The 22,751-nt window shown below is 33.4% G+C and overlaps 2 protein-coding genes and 1 pseudogene across 2 annotated transcripts in view; 1 reads left to right on the top strand and 2 right to left on the bottom strand.

Annotated features, from left to right (window-relative positions):
* The window catches only part of LOC133181520 (neuropilin-1a-like), a 45,088-nt gene extending 42,128 nt beyond the window's left edge, over positions 1-2,960 (bottom strand). Inside the window, exon 1 of the mRNA XM_061316008.1 lies at positions 2,909-2,960. Coding sequence (XP_061171992.1) covers positions 2,909-2,939 — 31 coding nt within the window. The 5' untranslated portion in view covers positions 2,940-2,960. The remainder of the gene's footprint in view (positions 1-2,908) is intronic.
* A 2,314-nt stretch (positions 2,961-5,274) lies between these two features.
* On the top strand, positions 5,275-6,636 carry LOC133181521 (uncharacterized; annotated as a pseudogene).
* A 4,847-nt stretch (positions 6,637-11,483) lies between these two features.
* Positions 11,484-21,639, bottom strand: LOC133181522 (lactadherin-like). Its single transcript, XM_061316009.1, has 5 exons — positions 21,636-21,639; positions 20,691-20,845; positions 19,649-19,789; positions 12,803-12,941; positions 11,484-11,956 (listed from the first exon to the last, which is right to left on the bottom strand). Exons 1-5 carry the CDS (start codon positions 21,637-21,639, stop codon positions 11,484-11,486), a joined length of 912 nt encoding a protein of 303 aa, XP_061171993.1.
* Between the last annotated feature and the right edge of the window lie 1,112 nt (positions 21,640-22,751).

The following is a 22,751-nucleotide window of genomic DNA, read 5'->3' on the forward strand; positions in this document are numbered from 1 at the left end:
CCATGCGTAATATTCACATGCACGGACCAAGAGGTCACAAGTTTGAAATGTATCCATGCTTCTCATTGCGTGAGTTTTGTCAACACATGTCGGAGTAGACTATCTAAGCCAATTGATTCCCAAAGAAAACTGCATAGGAAGGGTTCTTTTTTGGTACACTTTTTAACTGGTAAAATTCATTCGACGCTCGATAGAATTTTCAAATACAAGTGAAATATTGAGGCGGTTAAGTTACACGCGTCCGACCTAGTATTTTGTATGCAATAATATTGTAAGTTAGGAAGAAAATAATACAAACTCAAAAGTACTTAATTTTATTTTCGATTTTCCTGACGATTAAAAATGTGACCTCTACATACAATTATCGTTTTTAATTATATACATCCTGTTTAATGTTCATGAAAGAAATAGCAACTCGTTAAATAATAAAATATATAAGAGAGATAAATAAACTGTTTCTTTAATACGCAAACAAAGTGGTCTTTTCGGCATTCAAAATGCATTGAATTTGAAGTGAATAAGTGAAAGGCACTTAAGACTAGCTGATTAAAACGAGCGAGTGATAATTAAACAGTAAGACGGAATCATATGAAAGATTCGAAATGATTTTAAAGTAATTTTCCACAAAGCGCAATTATCTCAACAATGCAATGTTTATAAGAATAAATATGCAACTTTCTTGTAATTGAGCGAATAAAATATAAATCGAAATGTACTAGCGACTTAATCAAAGATACGAAATAATCTGAAAGATTAAACATATTTATCCACTCATCACTTAGTTAAAATGTATTTGGAATGGCCATTCTATGGTTTGTTTTGTGTATGACCTTAGGTCGCTGGTTCACACGCCGATTGATCCTCGGTGACCTCCTTTGCCACGCGCTATCGAGGGAGGAGTTACATAATTGTAAACACACGAGGTGAATGTAAAAGGCGTGTACTTAATGGCTGTGAATAGTCTATGTCTAAAGTTTTGTTTTATTTTCTAACTTTATTGTTTGTTTTTATATGATAAGAAGAAAAGGTTATCTTTTTTTCCCTGTTTAGTAGACTGGTTTATCCAAATTTGAAAACAAACAAAATAAAAGGGAAAGTTGTCAGTAAATAATTTGGAAATAAAGCACAAAATACTTCAAAAACCTGATTCTAAAGAATATTAGCATCTAATATAGCAAGATTTATTATTTATAGTAAGTTTATTTTAATTACACGCATGAAGAGCTCTTGTTTACTTGCTGAATGAAAACACTTACCTGTATATGTGTTATGCTTCTAGCTCATTTAGAACACAAGACTCAAACAAAATAACATTTTCTTGAGATCAATAAGATGTTAAATAACAACTTTAATTACGGCAGCTATTTCGAAATATTTACCGTTTTTGAGCTATAAAGCAAAAACTTTAAAGGGCCCAAGACCCCTAATTTTAGGGGCCAGACCCTTTTTAGTGGTCTCAAATGAAAGGCCTTAAAATTGTGCACAACTTTTATTCTACATGTTTTATCAAAATATTTTAGTTTAGAAGATAAAAAGGAAAATATGTGTAAATTTTCGCTCTTTTTGGCGTTCTAATTTTTGATCCCTTTCTAGCGCCATTTTGAATACAGAAATTGAAAAACAAAAACCGATGTGCACAACTTTAGTGCTTCTATTATTTAAATTCGGTAGAATTTCTACTCCAGCTTCAGTAGTCTCTGAGCCTTTGTCTGGAAATGAAGCCTAGTAAATTTTCATTTAAAGGGAGATAACCCAAAAGCGGAAGTGGGTTTTTGAAATGTTTGACAGCATTCTGATAGAATTTTGTAACGTCTTTAAACCCTGCAAATTTGAGCAAAATCCGTTGAGAAATGAGCAAGATATGAGGTCTCAAAGTTGGCGTCTAGGAAAAAAAAAAAAAAGAATAATAAGAATAATCTTAACCATCAGAATCAGTAGAAGGTCTTCCGCCTGGAGCGGAAGACCTTAATAATCTTAACCATCAGAATCAGTAGAAGGTCTTCCGCCTGGAGCGGAAGACCTTAACAAATGGTGACCATTCTCAAAAGTCGATTTCAGCAAGCCAACAAGGATCTCTGAAAACAGAGGTGGGATTAGGTGCCACGGAGGACAACAATTTGTTTGAAAGACTTCAGTCAGCACTTGACTTAGCGTCAGATGTATTTGCAAAGAAGGTCATTGTATCGAAAATAAAATTTGCAGAATGCTAAATTAGATTGTTGATATCCTCGTATCATCAACTTATTGTCAATAGCCGGTCTAGTTTTAGAAATTAGTCGAATAGAGAGCCACGGCAAGAGACTTCATGTAAAAGCTTTTGAATAAAATTTTCTTCATATGAGTACAAAAACAAGTCTGCTAAAAATGGAGCAAATTAGAAACCAAGGAAATCCCAATAGATTGTTTGAAGACTTGATTTAGATCTCCGAAAGATGTATAGATATTGTCAAGGAGAAACTTGATGTTGGTTTTACAAGAATTTCTTCACCTGTTCATACAACATGCAACGGTAATTATATAATGACCTCAATAAACGACTAGCATTATATGAAAAAATTACTTTAACTTTCATGTCTTTTTCTTGATTATTTTTTTTATTTGATTTAATACTGCATCATAGAAAGACATGGAATTAAGAAGCTTTTTTGTTTGTTTATTTATTTGTTTATTTTGTGTCCCCATCATCTGCTTAAAAATAAATTTTGTAATCGTTTAACTTCAAAGATATTATCTGTTCGAAGTATCTGTTGTATGTAAATAATTTGACACTGTGTATCAAACAGACAAAAGAATATATGAATAAACAAATGTAGAAGGCAAGTTATTTAAAAAGAAAAAAAGCATGAATTTCTACAAATATTCATTGCTGCAAAACCATTTTTTTTTAATTCATAATTAAGTATCTTACTTTTCTCGGACGAAAAAATCCCAATAATCATCCAGACAATTAAATGTAATGCGGAACGAAACATGAGATTGTTCATAGGTGACAATTTTATTTTTCACTCCAGAAGTCTTTGCGTATGGGAAGTATAATTAGAAATAAGACTTGCTATATGTCACAAACTGACGAGCAAAAATCAATATGAAAGGACGTCAGTAATGTAACAATTTACATATGCAAATAAATCCTTACACCTGAAAAAGTCTTTATTAAAAGTGTATTTCATGATTTTAGATGCATTCGATTCTCTTATAATTTGAATTAGTTTTTTATGTTTATTCACACTTGGTTTGTGACAGTTTGCATTACATTATTACCTTATTTTCAGTCTCTGTTATTAATAACATGACTGAATTGTTTTAAACAATAGGTAAACCATGTTTTTTTTTTTTTATTGTGAACTTATTCACCTGTCTCTATATTCAAAACATATTGATCACATCTCATAGAAGCGTGCATTTTAAAATTCTTTATCAATTGTCTTACATACGACAAAAGTCAAGTAAAAGATAAGGCGAGCAAAAGAAAATTAACATGGGAACTTATTATACGAAAAACATTAAGCTTTTTCAAAGAGCTTGCGCTTTTTGTTTTATTCCGGCTAAATCATAAACCGATTACCGTTTGATCCCACACTTAGTTATTAGATCTTATCTCAACATTGATTGAATAATTATACGTTGTTTAAGTCCCATTCTGAAAATTTTCACTCATATATATATATATATATATATATATATATATATATATATATATATATATATATATATATATATATATATATATATATATATATATGTCACAGTATGCCGATGAAGGGCTTCAGATTTAGACCTCTTACTCGGCACTCAGGGCATTGAGCAGTGATGTTTCTTTAACGTATCAAAGCCTACCTTGACACGGGAACTTAATTTAAAAGATCTCATCCGAAAGACCTTATCTGGTGGTCAGTGACCCTATTCCCCTGTTGATGAAGAATGATATGACTTTTATTACCGTCTTCCTTGGAAGACGGTATACAGAGTTGAAGTATTTTACAGTCTTCGGACTATGCACTTCCTCTCTTTTGTGATTGGTAGAAATTGCATGATGAGAAAATTTTCAATTATTTCAATGGTTGAAATACTGTTCAAGGCAAGGGAGATAATTTTCTGATGCTCTAATTTTCGTACGACTTAACAATTTTTCAAGATTTTCAATCGTAAAAAAATATGACAAAACGAACAGTGGAAATTGGGAGTAATTAACATGCTAGTTTTTTTTTTTTTTTTTTACAGCAATTACCCCAAAAAAAAAGTTTCTATATTTTCATTGTTAACAGAATTGATCCTTATTGCATGCAAGCTTTACAGCTTGTACTTATTCTTTTCCCCTTTGCATTGTCTTTCTATCTCGGTAGCACTCGGTAACACCTCGGCTGATTCGTACATGTACATGTACTTCATCTTACATATCACAAAGGTGACGGAATCAGCCGAGGTTTGCCGAATGATCTCGGCTGCAGAGTTGAAGTTTACAGAGACAGTCGAGCATCTGTTAACTTTTCACTTAATAGGGCTTATGTCAGAAAAAAAAACTAATGAAGAAATACAAAGCCAAGAAATTTTCAAGAATTATACGGCCTGATAGGTTTAGGTCAGTTTACTGTTTAAAGGTTGTTGCTAAAGACGGTAAGCTTTTTGAAAAAGCTCTACTTGTATCGTATAGAAGTCGAACCACTGATTGGTTTTCGTATTCAGTCCATGACACTTCCGGTTGACACAGATTTACGATGACATATAATATTAGGGAATTTACAATTTTCTTTCATGTTTTAACTTGTTACAACATAAAATATATGTCGTTTTTACACAAAAGGCATATTTCTTCTCTTTCAGTATCCCTTCCTATCTTCCAGTTTCAAGTGGTAATTTATGATTTGTGAAGTACTTAATCTATAGCTAGCTAAAATTTGTTTCTTATGATTACTTAAGGTACAATCTACATAGATAATAAGATTTATTTCCTTTACGAATTAAATCCAAATATTATAGCGATGGTTACTGCTGTGCCTGAGATCCGCGCCTTAGATATGTGCGCGTAATGCACTGCTGTAGATGACATTATCGCTGTTTATGTTTGACGTCACAATATTTGTTACAGTTGGATTGAGAGAATATGCAACCTCGACAACAGTCGCATTCCACTGACGAAGGGGGAAGGTCATCTAATGCAAAACGCAAATTCACAGGAAAGCTAGAAGACCGGGCGTTAAGAAAAGATGTCAAACACAGAGAGAAAAGAACCCAGAGCCATCTCAAGAAACAGATCCTGTAACAAACAAGGAGTCAATGCCTGATCTAGAGGAAGTTGTTTCATCAGTTGCCGAAAAAATGCTGCCGGAAATCAATAAAACGATAGAGACGATTAGCCTATTTCTCAACGTCTTGACACATCGTCGACTGATGGTAGCAAAGTCTTTTATAGTACATCAACTACAAATGTACCAAATTTAACAGATTCAGATCAAGTCGTTTGTTTTGATACAATTTCCTCTTCATGTTCATCACCTCAGAGCATAACCGGTGTAAATGACGATCTAGGTTTGCATGTTACACAATCAGTTAGACAAAAAATCATGGAAGGGGAATTTGTGGAACTACATACACTTTTAAATAAGCAAACAGATATTGAAATACAGGAAAGTAGAGTTCTATTTACGAATGGTCAACTTACATTAAAACCTGCAAATACAATCAAAATTACAACAATTAAAGCTTGGCTGGATGCATTTTTTATTTATATGAGTATATATTTGTCAGCACGTATTTATCAAACTCACAGTCTTGTCAAAGTCGCCCGCGTGGCGCAGTTGTTAGAGCGTCTGCTCTAGAGTCGCGAAGTAAGGAGTTGATCCTTACGTCGCGGGTGGGACGTGGACACCGGTCATTCGGATGAGACCGTATAAACCGAGGTCCCGTGTCGCAGTAGGTGCTGGCACGAAAAAGATCCCTCACTGCTCAATGGCTGTAGTTGCTAGTATAGGACAAAATTTGCAGCTCTCCATCGGCAAGTGGTGGCGTCTCCATACGAGTGAAAAATTCTCGAGAGGGACATTAAACAACATTCAATCAATCAATCAATCAGTCTTATCAAATATATGACTGATGTAAAACTCGGTGCCAGTCGAGTTTCTGGTGGATTAGGTTGGAAAGAATATGACCGACAATTTTGATTAAAAAGAGCCAAAGATAACAGTACTTCCTGGGACAAAATTGACCCAGAGCTATGGCTTCTTTTGACCTCAAATACTCAGTCAGTATATAAGAATTCTCAAGGCAACTCAAAATTTTGTTAAGAGTACAAGAACAAAGGCTCTTGTCGCATACAAAATTGTCAATATCAACACCATTGTCTAAAGTGTCAAAACAAACATCCTGCTATTCATTGTCTTGATAAACAAGCTGTACAGAGGATATCATCCTCAAGGGCTTTTCAAGCTCCCTTCTCAGTTTTTCGTCAGTCAGGCAGCAAATATCCAACAGGTTCCTTCGTAAGAACAGGCTTAACTCCAATTAACTTGAACAATATGTGTCCTTACCTGGCAATTTTTCCAAATCAAACTATAGCTAATGAATTAAAGAACGGTTTTGCATTAGGTTTTTATCTGCATTATGAAGGTGTAAGAGTGTCAACAACCTGTAATAATTTAGTTTCTGTGAACGATCACCCTAAAGAGGTAAAGGCAAAAATTGACAAGGAAATTTCTTTAGATCGCATACCAGGCCCTTTCAAACACGAACCTTGATCTAATTTAAGGCTATCACCTATTGGGGTCGTAGCAAAAAAGGATGGGGGTTGGCGTCTCATCCACCATCTTTCATATCCTTTCAATTTTAGTGTTAATGATTTCATTGACCTTGGATCTTGTTCTGTTCATTACACTTCTTTTGAGACATGATAGAGGCACTGGGAAAAGGGACTATTTTGGAAAAAAATAGACGTTAAATCAACATTTAAATTACTTCCGGTTTACCCTTCTGACCATCAATTACTTGGTTTCAAATTTAATGATCAATATTTTTATGATATGTGTCTACCAATGGGTTGTTTAATTAGTTGTGCTTTATGGGAAAAAAATTGCACATTTTATTCAGTGGGTAGTAGAAGTAAAAACTGGAGTTCACACATGGACCATTACTTAGATGATTTCATATTTGCTGGAGGCACGTTAGAAATATGTAACTTGTTGATGTTTTCATTCAAAAGTACCTGCTCTGATTTTGGTATCCCTCTTGCAGAAGAGAAAACAGAAGGTCCAAAAACAGGTCTTACATTCTTGGGTATAGAAATTGATACAGATAATATGGTCATAAGAATTTCTGAAGAAAAAATTATCGATCTGGAGAATTCTCTGCTAGATATGTTACAAAAAACAGAATTTACACTGAGAGAATTACTATCTTTAGAAGGTTCCCTAAATTTTTGTGCTAAAGCTATTCCATATGCTAGGGCCTTCAACAGAAGATTTTGTGATATAATGTGTGGAATAAAATATTCATTTCATTAGGGTAGCAAAGGGAATGAAATCCAACCTTCGTGTGTGGCTAGATTTTACACACAGGTTCAATGGTAGTTTAAATTTCATAAATGTTAATTGGTAGTCTAATGACCATCTTCATCTATACACTGATAGTGCAGACAATCAACATTTAGGATGCGGTGTTTACCTTCATGGGCAATGGGCATATTTTGGTTGGCCGGATAGCTGGAAGAACCCAGATATATTGTCCTTGCAATTTTATTATTTAAGAATGAATTCCTCGACAAGAATATATTGCTTTACACTGACAATAAAGCTTTAATTTCCATTTTAAAAAATCATCAAGATCACCTCGGGTTATGGAATTGGTTAGGCCATTGGTTTTGCAATCTATGGTAAACAATATTTACTTTAAAGCTTGTCATATAGATGGTTATAACAATGCTATAGCTGATTCTATTTCTCGCAAACAGTGGACCAAATTTCGTGTTCTCGCCCCCAAATCCCATCAACACCCGACACCTATTCCAGAAGATTTTATAAAAATGATCTTGGAGCTGAAATTAAACGCCTGACGCTTTATTCGGTATCATTAAATACAACACAAACATACTCCACTAGTCTAAGAAGTTTTGAGCGTTTAGAATTTTGTATGAACTGCGTTCTATTTGACCCCCACCTGTACCACACATTTGTATGTTTATCGCGCATTTATCCCCGCAAGGTTTGACTCATGCTTCCATTTCATCCTATATATCAGGAATAAGTTTCAAATACAAAATATTGGGATTCTGTGACAACACAAAAATTTTTTTTTGATTAAAAAATCATTGGAAGGAATCAAAAGGTCAAACCACTCAAAAGATTGTAAACTTCCTATCACAAAACACATTCTTGAAAAACAACATCTTTAGTTTGTTCGTCAAACTTTGAGGCCATTCTTTTTTCAACAGCATTTTAAGTAGCTTATCATGCTTTTCTTAGAGTCGGTGAATTTACTTGTAATTGTTCAAATCAAGCAAATCCAATTATTTCTCGCAAACATATAAAGTTTAGAAAAAATGAAGATTCTGGGGAAAGTTTCATAGAGCTTAGAGTTTCCTTCTCAAAAACTGACCAACTTGGGAAAGGGACATCCGTATTTTTGCAACAAACAAAGAATTCTATCTGTCCAGTTGAGTGGTTGAAAAAGTACATCGCTACAAGGCCAAAATTTGACAGCCAATTATTTATACATATGGACGGTAGTCCTTTTACAAGGTTTCAATTTTGGTATTCAATAAGACTTGAAGTAGCCGGCCTTCCAAACTCACGATACAAATCTCACTCTTTCCGTATTGGGGTCGCGTCAGATAGTTTCTCTTACGGTCATTCGGAAACAGAAATAAAAAAAAAAGCAAAGTAGAAGGAGTTCGAATGCGTTCAAAAGGTATATTAGGATTAAGTGATGTCCTCAATTGATTTTTCATATTTTTATATAGGAAGTGAAAAGGTTATTTGGATTGTTGGTTCTTCAATTATTAAGTGGGCATTCTACTATGCAAGAAAATCCTTAGATGGTGTGGTTTTAGGTTTAAGACGAAGAAACTACAGAATTTTTTGGCAGGGAAGGGAGGTTTGAAATGGTTTGAACTTGTTCCAAAAATAAAGCTTTTGTTAAGGTATGAATCTCCACCAGATATTTTAATTATTCATTGTGTAGGTAATGATACAGGTAAAATTTCATTATTGCAACTACGGTCCATTATGTGTTCAACACTCAAGAAACTTAAACAACTACTCCCTAAAACAACTCTTGGTTGGTCAAATATGTTGCCAAGAATTTCATGGCGTTTTAGTTCAAACTCGAAAGCGCAAAATCTTGCTACTGTCAGACTCAATAATTTTATGAATCATTTAGTCACTGTCAATGGTGGGTTCTTTATCAAATACCCAGAGATTACTTGGGATTCAAAAGAAATGTTTAGTAGTGACGGAGTTCACCTGTCATACTTCCATAATTGTTTCTTGCTATTCAACTTACAAAGGACTCTACAAGAATATGTTTTTCTATAAAATGTTAAATATGTAGATTGAGCTTCAAGATGTGGCCACGCCTACACATATTTTGCGTCTCTCATTCCACTCTCATTCATTTATAGAATTACTTAAACAGTTTTTACTGTATTGTGAAAAATGGAAACTTTCTTGAAAGGAAGTACACCATGTGATTTTTTTACTACATTTATTAAGACAAAACAGTATGGAACCAAACTTCAGTTATGTACGGTATATGGGAAAAGATGAGTAATTAAACCTTTCTTTAGATGATCAATTGTATTTGTTTGGTGAGATAGTTGATCTAATAATAGTTATATGCTTGTGAGGTATGGGATTGTAGCAATGCTGATATTATGGAGAGTACATCTAATATTCTAATGTCCTTCCTGCTCCCTCCCCCACTTTGAAAATGGATTGTCGGCTGACCACAACAGGACAGGCTTTACAAAGTTATGCACAAAGGAAAATGTTTACTGATACATTAAAATCTTGTTAAATTGTAATGTTTAAGTCCGCTTATCTTAATAGTCACGATAATATACATGTAGTAACACAACATAAATAATTAACACCTATAAAATAAAAGGATATACAAATGTAGTTATATGCAATTAAATTAAAGTTTCAATAAGTTGGAAGAATTTCTTTAGCTCTGCTCTCTTTGCAACGTAACCAAAATTTATCGATTTTAAAATTTAAATCAGTAAATAAAATTAAATTGACAAAAGACATGATTGTAAGAAAACGTTGCAAGGATCGAACCAAAGACTTCTCCATACCCCAGTGCCCTAGACTGGTTACGCATACTATTGACCTATCAACCCTACACAAAAAACGAGGGTTTAATTCCGATAATAACATTAATACAATACGATTTTTTGGGGCAAAAGTTGATTTTTTTTATAGTCCTAGATCTTCTCTCCATTTTTACAAATGTTTGCTCATTTCTTTGAATTAAAATGCATACAAATGATTTTTTTAAATTGTGGAAAGATGACCAGATATAGCATTTGATATTTTGCAAAATGACTCGTCTAGCCATATTTCTTAATAATAAGCAAATCAAAACACAATATCGGGAAAATATTTCCTTGCCTTTTTCACAGGAATACGATACATCAAAACAGTCCTAAACTTTCATATGACAGATCAATTTATTTTTTACTTCACAAGTGAGCCCAGATTCTTGCCGAATGCGAATCAAATGCGCCTTCGTTCTCTGGACAATATTAATGGTGTAATGGCCCTCTGATAAGAGAGAAAATTTTAAAAAAAAAATGATAAAACATTATCCGAGAAATTGTTCTGCCAGGCTTTAATAATATTCATTTCTGAAAATGTTTTGTTTGTTTGTTTGTTTGTATGTTGTTTAACGTCCCTCTCGAGAATTTTTCACTCATATGGAGACGCCACCACTTGCCAGTGGAGGGCTGCAAATTTTGTCCTATGCTCGGCACTTACGGCCATTGAGCAGTGAGGGATCTTTATCGTGCCAGCACCTAATGCGACACGGGACCTCGGTTTATACGGTCTCATCCGAAGGACCGGTATCCACGTCCCACAGTGGGATTCGAACCCGCGACATAAGGATCAACTCCTTACTTCGCGACTCTAGAACAGACGCTCTAACCACTGCGCCACGCGGGCGACTTTCTGAAAATGTAAGCATCGCTTCACACTTAAAATTATTTTCCATTTGGATCTAACGTTATTTTTGTTTGTGAATACGAATGTTGGGATTTTTAAAAATAAAAATGTTAATATTCTCCCTATACTTAGAAGAAACATACTGACATAAAATGATAACACTGGTATATCTTTCTTTATTAGATTTGCTAGATACGTAATCAAATGAATTAATTATCTACGAAACTTTTTTAAAGAAAGATTTTTAAAATATGAATTAGGTCTTTTCGGCTTTACGAACCACTTTGATTTTTTGATTAATCAAAATATGCAGCATTTTCAACCATTTCTTCATAAATTACGCATTTGATATAAATAATGAAATAATTTAAACAAGTCCGGTAGAACAATTAAATTAACAATTATAAACAAAATAGCTATCCCTATAGATCCCACGTACAATACTTGCGGTCTGTTATCTTGTGCAGAAATTTTACTTCTTTTGTAGAAAGACGTTGTTTTCTTAGAAACTGTTAGGTTCTGTACGATACCAACTAATCTGGCGCGGAGTTCTGCCTTTGTTAAAGTAGAGTGATGTTCGTTGACACATTCACACGGACAATGAGATGTCGACATAATGGTACTTGAATCTGGAGAATGTGTCGATGTAAGAAATTGTGTCGACGTAGCTGTTACTTTATCGACTTCGTCTGTCGAGGTAGTTGTCGATACTGTAGCTGCTATTGCTGTTGCTGCTTTGGTTGTTGTTGTTTTCGCTGCTGTTGGAGTAATTGATGATGTAATTTCAGTTTCCGATTTTGTCACTAAAATAAAAACATATCCTTCCGTGATAAGGGTATATTATAATGAAAAAAGTGAAAATAACGAACAGCAATCGGTCTAAATAAAACGGACCTCTGGAAATTACAGACATGGGATCAGGTGCCTAGGAGGAGTAAGCATCTGTCAACAAAGCACACCCGCTGTGAGCCCTATGTATTGATCAGGTAAATAGAATTTTCTGTAGTCAAATTTAGCATAAGACAAGTTCTAACATTTGGGATGAAATATGTCAGTCAAACAACAACCCAATGTTAGGTTATTATATTATATTATATATATAATTATTATTATCATTTTTTTACGAAATGGAAACTTTAACAAGGTTATTGAAATCCTGTTACATAAACTTATCTGTCAGTATCCTGTCTCGGTTTGAAAATTGATCGTATTCAGTGCATGCTATTGAATATTAAATAAATTGGGAGACATTAACACCATTTGCAGGTGATCGCGGAATATTGCTACATAAATAGGGAAAGTTGACGATGGAAAACCTAAGTCATCTCGGTTGTTATTGTTGGCCCATATCGTCTTTAGTCAGTAAAACATCCATATTTGAAAGAGATGTGGCAGACCCTGTGGTGTCTTCATTTCCGAGATCATTTTTTTTTTTATTAATAAGAGATCTATATGGTCCTCCATGTTGTTTAGAAGTCAGAAACGTGTATGGAGAACATGGAGGCGTGAAAAGGCACTGTTATTGTAAAGTGTGATTAAACACCACACACACACAAACAGACACACACAAAATCTCTCATTATTAAAACTATATCCAGTAATTAATCCAGCCATAAGTGTGTTAATTTGATTCAAGACCCTGTTATTACCTTCACATCCAATGAAATCAAATCGCAGGCTGCAGTAGTTATGACAGTCCATAGGATAGAGTCGTAGATAACGAGATTTAACTTCGAATGGAAGTTCATTCCTTACCAAACTTGTTGAGTCAGTATTTGCGTTGAATTCCTGCAAATTAAAATGTGAAAACTATCGAATGTATGTATAAGTTAGTTTATGTACTATATAAAATCAGATTGACATTTACAACCTTTAATTGTTTAATTTTCAGTTTAAATAAGAGTCGTAAAAATGAGACTTTTTAATTATAGGAGAATACTGTTCTGTAATAACTAATTAATAAAAATGACCTCAATGTTTGTCTTTACAGTGTACTTCATAACTGAAGAAAACGGCATTCAAAATTTTAGCAAAATAAACATTCATCTTATGAATAATAGATCAGTGGTTTTGTTCTTTCTGTCGATAGTCTGTTGAACTATTCATATTTGTAATATAGTTTTGTCTACTTTCAGTATCGAATATCTTTTTATTTTGTAAATTTTGTCCAGACAAGTTAACATGGTATGTGGGAGTAACATATCCTTAGATAATATTGAATAATTGTCGTTTACGGCGTTATGTTTGAGCTAGTATCACTAGGATGTGCAGAGAGCAACTGGTGCATTTTAATCAACCGTCAGCTATTATTGTATAACAATTACTCGCATCTTGCAGAACAGAACATTATAAACAGTTGGGTAATTTATGAGGTAGGAAAAAGCACCTCTTAAAAAATCACATCTCACATTTAATCAATGCAAACTATTAGTCAAATTGCTCATACTTATACATGAAGATCTATAATTTTGAAAAAGGATGACTTGGAATGCAAAATTATTATGCTTCTTGGTCAAATTTTCGTAAAAACTGAAAATTGCAAAACATGAAACCTCAAACTGAATGGAAAAGGGATGGGGGAATGAATATAGATAAAGATTGTCAGCACCGGAATTTCTCTCGTGGAGAAGTGTAGAATACGGCTATGTACAAGTGTGTAATTAATTACCGAGGTATAGAGTGCATCAAAGAATCTGTCAGACTGAGGCACGGGTAAAATTGCTACGAAGTGAGAAGATGGAGAATTCTGCTTTTCATGTAGAAGTTTATGAAAAAAATCTGCTTCATAAAAATTAAAAAATAGATCTGCTTTTAGAGGGTATTTTTGAACTCTTCATCAGTTAGGGTTCGGATCGTTGTTATAAAAATTATGGCAATAAACAATATTGTACAGATTTTTGAGCCCAAAAGACGCTCTTATTTTACGTCAGATCAATAACAATATAGATACAATTGATGGAGGAGAATTTTAAGTACTAGAAAAAGAGAAATTTTTGCATCCGTTTTATTTTCGCTCTCGTCGCAAGAGCGTGAATTCGAAACGGGGGAATTAAAAAACGGAATTATCGCTTTAACACAACTGTATCTGGGCGCATAAAAACAGTAAAATTGCTTTCAAGTACGAGCAGGCAAAAATAATTAGGGAAAAATTATTCTGTATACAGTAACCTTGACATGCAAGCAGCGTATTGGAACATTACTTTGCATAATGATGATAAACACAACGCTTCTAGCAAAATCTTTATTTGAGTACGATAGACTTTGAAATAGTCTGTGAAATTCATAAAATAAATCGGCATTAAAACTGTCAATAGTCAGGAACCAGTCCTGGTTATGTCTTAGTCTTAGGTTCTGATTCTGAAGATCAGCTGAAAAAAGTATGCCATGTGCTTCCATTATTCAAATAGGACAATCTAAAATTCTGAGCAATGAAATATGGAGATAACGAACTGTATTCAAGCTCAACGTCCATTAAAACAATACAAATCGGGTGCAGAGCAAAAACAAAAACATCAGAGGTGGGATCAGGTGCCAATGGAGGAGTGAGCATCCCCTGCCGACCGGTCACATCCGCCGTGTACTCTTTGTCATGATCGGGAAATAATAGAAAACCCCGTCAACAATTCAGTGTGTAAATAATGGCCTAACAATTAATATGAAAAACGTTAATCAGCATATGATTTAATGATAGATTGTATTCACTGACAAGGTCATTGTATCGACCATAGAACTTAAGAAATGATGACTTTAAACGAGACTGTTGATATTCTTGTTTCATCAACTTGTTTGTCAATAACTTACCTCGTTTCAGAAACTGTTCATAAGTAGAACAGTTAAATGAGAGATATACACTCTATATGCAGGTGATAAGGGTTTATAAGAGCATAAGTAAGGGAAGTTGACGATTGAAAAGTTAAAGTCATCACGAGTATCATTCTACTGATTTCAAAAAAGTGTTGTAATCTTATATTTTTCAGAAAAATACGAATGTTGTGTCATAGAAATGTATTGTTTAAGGTATGGTGGGTCTTTCCTCCATGTTTTGTATATAGAAAAATGCATTCTTTGGGTATTATCTCTCAAAAAATGGAGTGAAGACCCACTCATGGAAATAATCTCAAAAGAAAGTATTGTACAACAGGAGAACTTTTATCTATTGTTGATTTTTTACAGGAGAGTTCAGACATTATACTCTAGGAAGTCCTTTGATCGACAGAACTGGCTCCGGGAACATAAAACTTAGACTTACTTTTGATCTTAGTCTCAGGAATTAATAGATGAAAGTGAGACTGAGATCAAAAGTAACCTTTTTGTAAAACGTGCTTTAAAATAAAATTAATTCATTACAATATGTATCGGTAACGATCCTCTTATAAAACAAATGTTCAAATAACGTCACTTCCATTCACAATGACCGTGTGGTATAGGACAGCTCCGCGAGAATTCCATCGACAAAGCAAGTTTTTGGACTTGCCTAGATGGCCGAGCGGTCTAGCGCGCTGTTCCTGTACTGCTAAGAGATAATTTCCGCAGGTCGAGTAGGTCGAGAGTTCATCCCCTGGTTGGGACAGAAGTGGTTATCCTTATAAAAGTGAATTTCTTTGCTCTCTTTCTCTCTCTCTCTCTTTCTCTCTCTCTCTCTCCACTCCCATTTGATCCCGAGGGTGTAAATAAAACATGGGCCACATTGCTCACCGGAGCACACTGGCTTGGAAGAAGCAGAGATCAGTTCAGTATTGAAAAGTTTTAAGGGAGGGAGGGTAAACTTAAATTTACACTACCTCAGGATGCATCTATCTCAATATTACTATGCATGGCTTTGCTGTTCTTTAACAGAAGAATTTCAAAGATTTTTTTCCCTATGTATTCCTATGTAAAACTTTGATTGCTCATTGTGGCCCCACCCTATCCACCGTAAATTTGAACAAATATGAGTCTACACTACCCGAGGATGCTTCTATAATAATATGACTAATCATGGCTTTGCTGTTCTTGAGCAGTAGATTTTTCAAGATGAATCCTATATATTCTTCTGCAAAAACTTTGACTCTCTAATGTGCTCCAAACCCCTGGGGATCATAATTTGACCAAACTTGAAAATGAAGATTCTAAAAACCTAATTGCACATCTAAAGGACACCACCAACCATCTCCCAAAAGATTTTTAGGTTATTGCGTAAAATTTAAGAGAAGTTCTGGGAACCAGGTCTTAGTAGAAAAACGTCATTTTCGACCCCCATTTGAATCCTAAAAATTCCGAAACCTTATTGCACATTTACCGGGCATCCCCGGTCATCTTCCAGAAGATGGTTATGGTACTGCCTGAAATGTAAGTGGCGTTCTGGGAACCAGGTTTTTGTAAGTCCCCCTAACACATTTTCTTCCTTTGTCGTGGACAGATACTAAATTCCGATAATGAACTTGTATGGAATATTTCAGCATAGTGTTCTCATATTTGATTGCCATATAGAGACCAGATGCAGCCTACTTATTGGACATGTTAGTGGATAAATCTAGCTTTAATTAAGTGCAATTCAACACAAGAAGCAAACAGTGTTCTGAATAAACATGTTTTGCAAGGAAAAATATCTTCATTATAAATTCTTTTTTCTTTTAAAAAAGCTTGATCGCTACTTGGACGAAAAATTACAGCTATCACAATATTCGTTGATACGCACTTGCATATGTTTGATTTTGGATAATTTGGTGTCATCGTCTGGCTCGTTTTTACCGTGTAACTAAATAATTTTGGTAAAAAAAAAACAACAATATCTGTAAATTGCTTGAAGAAATGACCAAAATGACTATAAGCTATAAACACTATGATCCCTTATAACACAAATGTTAATTTCATATTTTTCTCGTATTAGTTACAGAAACCAATAGTCTCATAGATGTAAACTGGTTTTCATATTTACAGAACTAAATAGTCGCCTTTTTTACAGAAACCGGTTGTAGCACCTACAAAATGGTTTTGCTAGTTATTGGCAACTTCCTTGGAAATTGTTTATTCAAAGTACATTGTTTGCCTCCTTAGTATTAAATAACGTTTTATTAAAGTTAGATATCCTCTAACCTGTCCAATTAGTCTTCTAGCCCTTTATGCGTTATTCGAAAGTGAGTACATGAAAAACACGATGTAAACAGTAGTTTATATGTAATGCTTTGATGTTGAGCACTTTTTGGGTATGAAAGGAATTTAGACGCTTAACTAATTGATAAATTTGCTGTATGAAAATTGATTTCTATTTTGCTGTTTTAGAAAAAATACAAATTTGACAAACCATTTCACAGGTGCCAGCATTAGTGAGTGTCCGAAACCAATATTTTCTCGTTTTGAATTTGTAACAGCATTGTTAGTTGTGACTGAGAATGTGAACTTGAAATCCATAATAACGATTATAGGTAGTTGGAGGTGCATAATTATACCTTGTAGAATTCCATCTTGAATGTTAGAACTTTGACACTGAATCAATATAAAAGAAAAGAACATTAAAAGAATTAAATCACTCATTGAAAATTATTATTGTTTATTGATTTTGGACAAACAATGATTCGTAATAATAATGAGAAAGACTGTCACTTCAACATATGATTCCTGAAAGTTGGTCATCAAGGATCTGAAATTGTTTGTTTCAAATATTGATTATTAGGAGACGAAATGAAATATTTTTCAATAATTATAAATTTTTCTCGTGCTATTATAATTTCTATTTAGCAATCGAGTTTAATACTTTTTTTTCCATTTCTTTAAGGATACAAATTCCAAATTCAGTCTTATCCCTCATTTTATCAATTTATATCTTCCTTTCACGGAGAACACAAACTTTATCTGCCATATTTTCATATCGCTACTTCATAAAATCGCTTGTTCTCTGTTTTCCAGAAAAAATCCAAATATTGCATAAAAATATTTGTAATTACAAACTGTATTATTTTAAAATGTTACTGTAATAATTAATTCGCGAAAGTAAAAATGATCCAGAGCCTTTACATTAATAGATAACAAGGTTTCTCTATCTTTTATATTTCGAATCTTATATTACAGATAATTGTAAGTTTCTTTGGTAATTTTCTCTTCTGCCTTGGATAAAGCACATACTGTAGATCACTATATTTTCGTGACACCTTATTTTTGCGAGATAGCTATTTGGTATTTAGAAGCGAGACAGAATTTTCGCGAGCTATGGTTCTTGTTGTATATAATCTTTCCAATACAAATTTACGTGAGAATGTGTAATTACGCGAAAATAAAGTTCTCGCCAATAAAAAATGATTTTCAGTAGTAATTTTTGTCGCTTACGAGAGTTTAACAATAGCCTATGTAGAATACGTCCATCCATACAGGGAAAATGATTGCACTGAACCGTGACCAAGTGAATGGCTTATATAGGGGCGTCCAGGTATCGGTAAATGCAGAATAATATGGCGGACAAACATAGATTTCTGTCTTTTACGAAACGTGTTCAGCTTTAATGTTAAGTATGTCACCGTATCAAATTGACGAAATTGGCGACAATATGTGGCGTGAACATAGGAATAAATTTCTGTTTAGTTCATTATAATATTAAGGAGGACGACTCTTCTATAAGTGTTAAAATGCATCATAAACAATGACATATTTTGTCCACAGTAGAAATATGCAAGGCTATGAAATATGTTTTTATCAAACCTCTAGCTTTTTGGTCCAATCCAAAGAGTTTTGTGCACTATTTTGAAATAAAACCTTGTTGCATATGATTCCGTGTAACTTTTTGAAAAAACTCTTTTGTTTTCATCTCTTTTTTTCTCCTTGAAATATCTGGTAGTTGAATGCATTATTGGTTATAGAGGAGTTAAAAAATATGTTTGAGTTTTGTAAGATGATGCCTTTTTCTGAGAGTTATATATATTTTTTACTGTATATCCATAAAATGTGTATGTTCCAGGTTTTTATAACTTATATGACGCTCATTTGGTAGAGTACTGTATAGAATTTAGTTGCTGATCAAAAATGAATTCCGCAGGACCCTTTTTGACAAAATATTCCTAGATTTCTTATACACTTTGGTAAATTTGCGACAGCAAATCAATGTCTTATTATTTTTTTATATTACTGTGATTGTTAATCAAGAACTTTTTTGTGGAATTAGGACATTTTTTTCAAAAATCTATTAAAGCTGTATTTTTTTTATTTTTGTGGACAGATAGTGTGAGGAAAAACATCCTAAAATTCAACTCTCTAGTTCTAGCATATTGTACGTGTATATTCTCCAAAGTAAATCTTAATATGATTTATTCTGAATGTTAGCAGTGGAATTGTATTGACTACTGTTGGAAACGTTAAATGTTTCATCAATATTTTCATATTTGTTATAAAAATTATTCCACATGACCGAAACTGAACTAATTTGAAGAATTTATGAATCGTCTTTTTATTGAAAGGCAACGACTTCTTTTATCTAACCTAGTGGATAATAAGAGCTAAGGGAGTGTAGGCTTGTACTTTTGACTTACATTTGAAGAACCATTCTGCACTATTGTCCATGATAAATTTGTGTTGCTGTATTTGACTTGGAATTTTTTCACCCATTCTCTTAATCCTCCCATTCCTTTTGTTAGCACCGCTATGATCATCATTTCTCTTCCAAAGTCGACCTGTGAAACATAGATTTGCATTATTTTTTACATCATTTTGGCAGGGAATTTATACAGAAGGGTTGTGAGAATTCGAGGTCATGATTTTAATCATTTGCAACTGCATACAGAATTGTTTATGTAACGAGGCAAGCTATGGACAAACAAATTGAAGAAACAAGAATATCAACAGCCTCGTTTAAAGTCATCATTTCGCAAGTTCCATGGTCGATACAATGACCTTGTCAGTAATTACAATTAATCATTAAATGGAATGCTGACTGTCCTTTTTATACTACTTAGTATTATTTAAACACTGAATCGACTACGGATTTTTCCATTTGTCCAATCATGACAATGAACACACGGCGGATGTGACAGGTCGACAGGAGATGCTTCCTCCTGCATGGCACCTGATCCCACCTCTGATGTATTTAGATGCTCCGTGTTTGTTCTGCTCCCGATTTATATTGTTTCAATGGATTTTTGACCTTGATTACTGTTCCTTATCTCTATATTTTATTTATGTATGCGTTTATAATAATCGACTGGCATCGGAATCTTTGAAAAGTTTATCCAGTGAGTGATATCCTCTGGAAAAAATAGGTTCACATACAATATTACTAAAATCTATGAAACGATATTATATTTTTCTTTCTCAGAATTGAAAAGGAGGGGACAAGGCAGTGATTCTTGATCTTCATTTCTAGCTTTAAATTTGAATCAGTGTGGGTATGCTTCATCAGCAATAGTAGGTTGGTCTCTACAATATTTCAACCAAATAAAGATGATCTGTTAAAATATTTTTCTTGCTTTTTATACAGACTGAATAATGACGTTGACTTTGAATTCACCCAAAGAAGCATCTAATTTTAATCCAAATATTCAAACAACCTTTCTGTATCAGAAAATAAACATGAACCTGTATCCATGGATTTTTCTGTGATGGCAGAGGACTCCAGCCTTCTGCATTAGACAGTCTGGCTTTAAAGGCAGGATACTTTTTGCTGAAGATACTAGATGCAGTTAGTTTATCGTCAGCTACATTCTTCACCAAATGGCTGTCACATGCATAGGCTAAGAGAAAATAATAAAAGGTTCAAAAATATATATATTTACATCCACTAAATATTATCTCCTTTATTTCATATGAAAACCATGGTTGTTAATCAGTCAGTAAACGCCAATAAGCAAACTACATGTATAGATTTCTTGAGCAGCGGCTGTTCCATCAACGAAACATACAATGTTGTACATTTCAATAGTATAATATTCAACGTACTTAATCCTACTTTATGATTATTTATACAATGTACAGATATAAATATAAACAATAAAATATCTTTCTTTCTTTGTTAGTACGGAATTCATGTTGCAGCTGTTACAGAAAAAATCTATAACCCGCATAGGGAAGACATTTTATTCTTTAAAAAATGCACATAAAACGTATTAAGAGTAGTAATACCCAAACAAGGATCAATTCTGACTATAAAATAAAAGATATTTGCTGAAGTAAAGGAAATACAGGTGAAACTTCAGTAAAAATTTCATCTCTAGTGTTAATGACTGACTGTTTATTTCAGCCTCAGCTCATAAAATGACTGAAGATTTATGTTTAGAGTTTATTTTAGCTTATGGCTTTCTTAACGTTTAGGTATTTATCTTAAATCGACCCTAACTTAGGCTTGGATACTGACTATGAATGTATTTCAGTTACTTTAGGCCTACAGGTTTTATCTTATTTTGCTTTAGTATTAACACGTGCTAAGGGTTTCTTTCATTTCTTGTCTTGTCTTTGATAACTATTCAGGGTTTACTTCTTTTCCTCAAATCTTTTATAATAACTTAAAGGTTTATTTGTGTGTACCCATTGTCTTATATAATGATTTTGATTTATTTCAGCTGGTGTCTTAGATAAGCTTAAGGTTACATGGTTTCAACTTAAGTTTAAAATAATGGCTTGAATCTATCAAATTTAAAGCTACTCGTAGGTAATCACTTCATTAAATTTAATTATATTTTACAATGTCCTTTGAAGGTTAATCATATTTTAACATCTTCATTAAATAATGGACGAGTATTTATCCTATTTCACCTCTGATAGTAGAAATGGACTATTCCGGGTCTAATATAACGATTTCTTGCTTACTGAAAATTAATGCACATTAACTTTTTTATATTAATACATGTAGATGATATGCATATATGTAAGACTATTAGTTTTTTTACTTATTTTGAATGAAAGCAGATTACTCTGTTTAACTGATCAATACAGAGTGTTCACGATGGGCGTGACCGGTCGACAGGGAATGCTTACTCCTCCAATGCACCTGATCCCACCTCTGATGTTTCCAAGGTCCGGTGGTTTTTTCCCCTGTTCACACTTCGTATATATTTAATATGATTTTTAAGATTGATCGATGTCCATTACGTTCACCATATTTAGTTTAATTAAGTTCCATTCTTTATTTGAAACAATAATTTGGTAAGGTATCGTTGACCTGCAATGCGTCGATTAATCTTTCTTATATTTCCAGCGTGTTTATTTGTGTAAATATTCATAAGTCATCTTGTTGTATAATAAATATACAGCACCAGAGTGTCAGTATAGACTTTTGTTTGCATTAAAAAGCAAACAAGACCACTTTGTATATTTCATTTCGTGATTCGGTTTATATAGAACCTTAATATTTGTGTAAATGTTTAATATTTCAACATCCAAACATTTTTTTTTCTAGCCGTACTAAAGTTATTTGTTCTGGAATATTTTGCTATTGCAAACAAATGAGATCAATGTTCTAAATTTCTATTACATGTAGTATTTAGCAGCAGTTTGTTAGGATCAGTATATTTGTTATGTGTTAAGTACTGCAGTTCATTATACATGATCTCTATGCCAATAGACAAACTTAAGAAACATTAGGAGTTTACTTACACGCAATACACATATATAACATGTTATATTTTCTAATTAGAGGCAGAG

This window comes from Saccostrea echinata, unplaced genomic scaffold (genome assembly GCF_033153115.1).
Source record: "Saccostrea echinata isolate AGI-Se365-2 ecotype Australia unplaced genomic scaffold, CSIRO_AGI_Sech_v1 ptg000009l, whole genome shotgun sequence".
In the NCBI taxonomy this organism is placed as follows: Eukaryota; Metazoa; Mollusca; class Bivalvia; order Ostreida; family Ostreidae; genus Saccostrea; species Saccostrea echinata.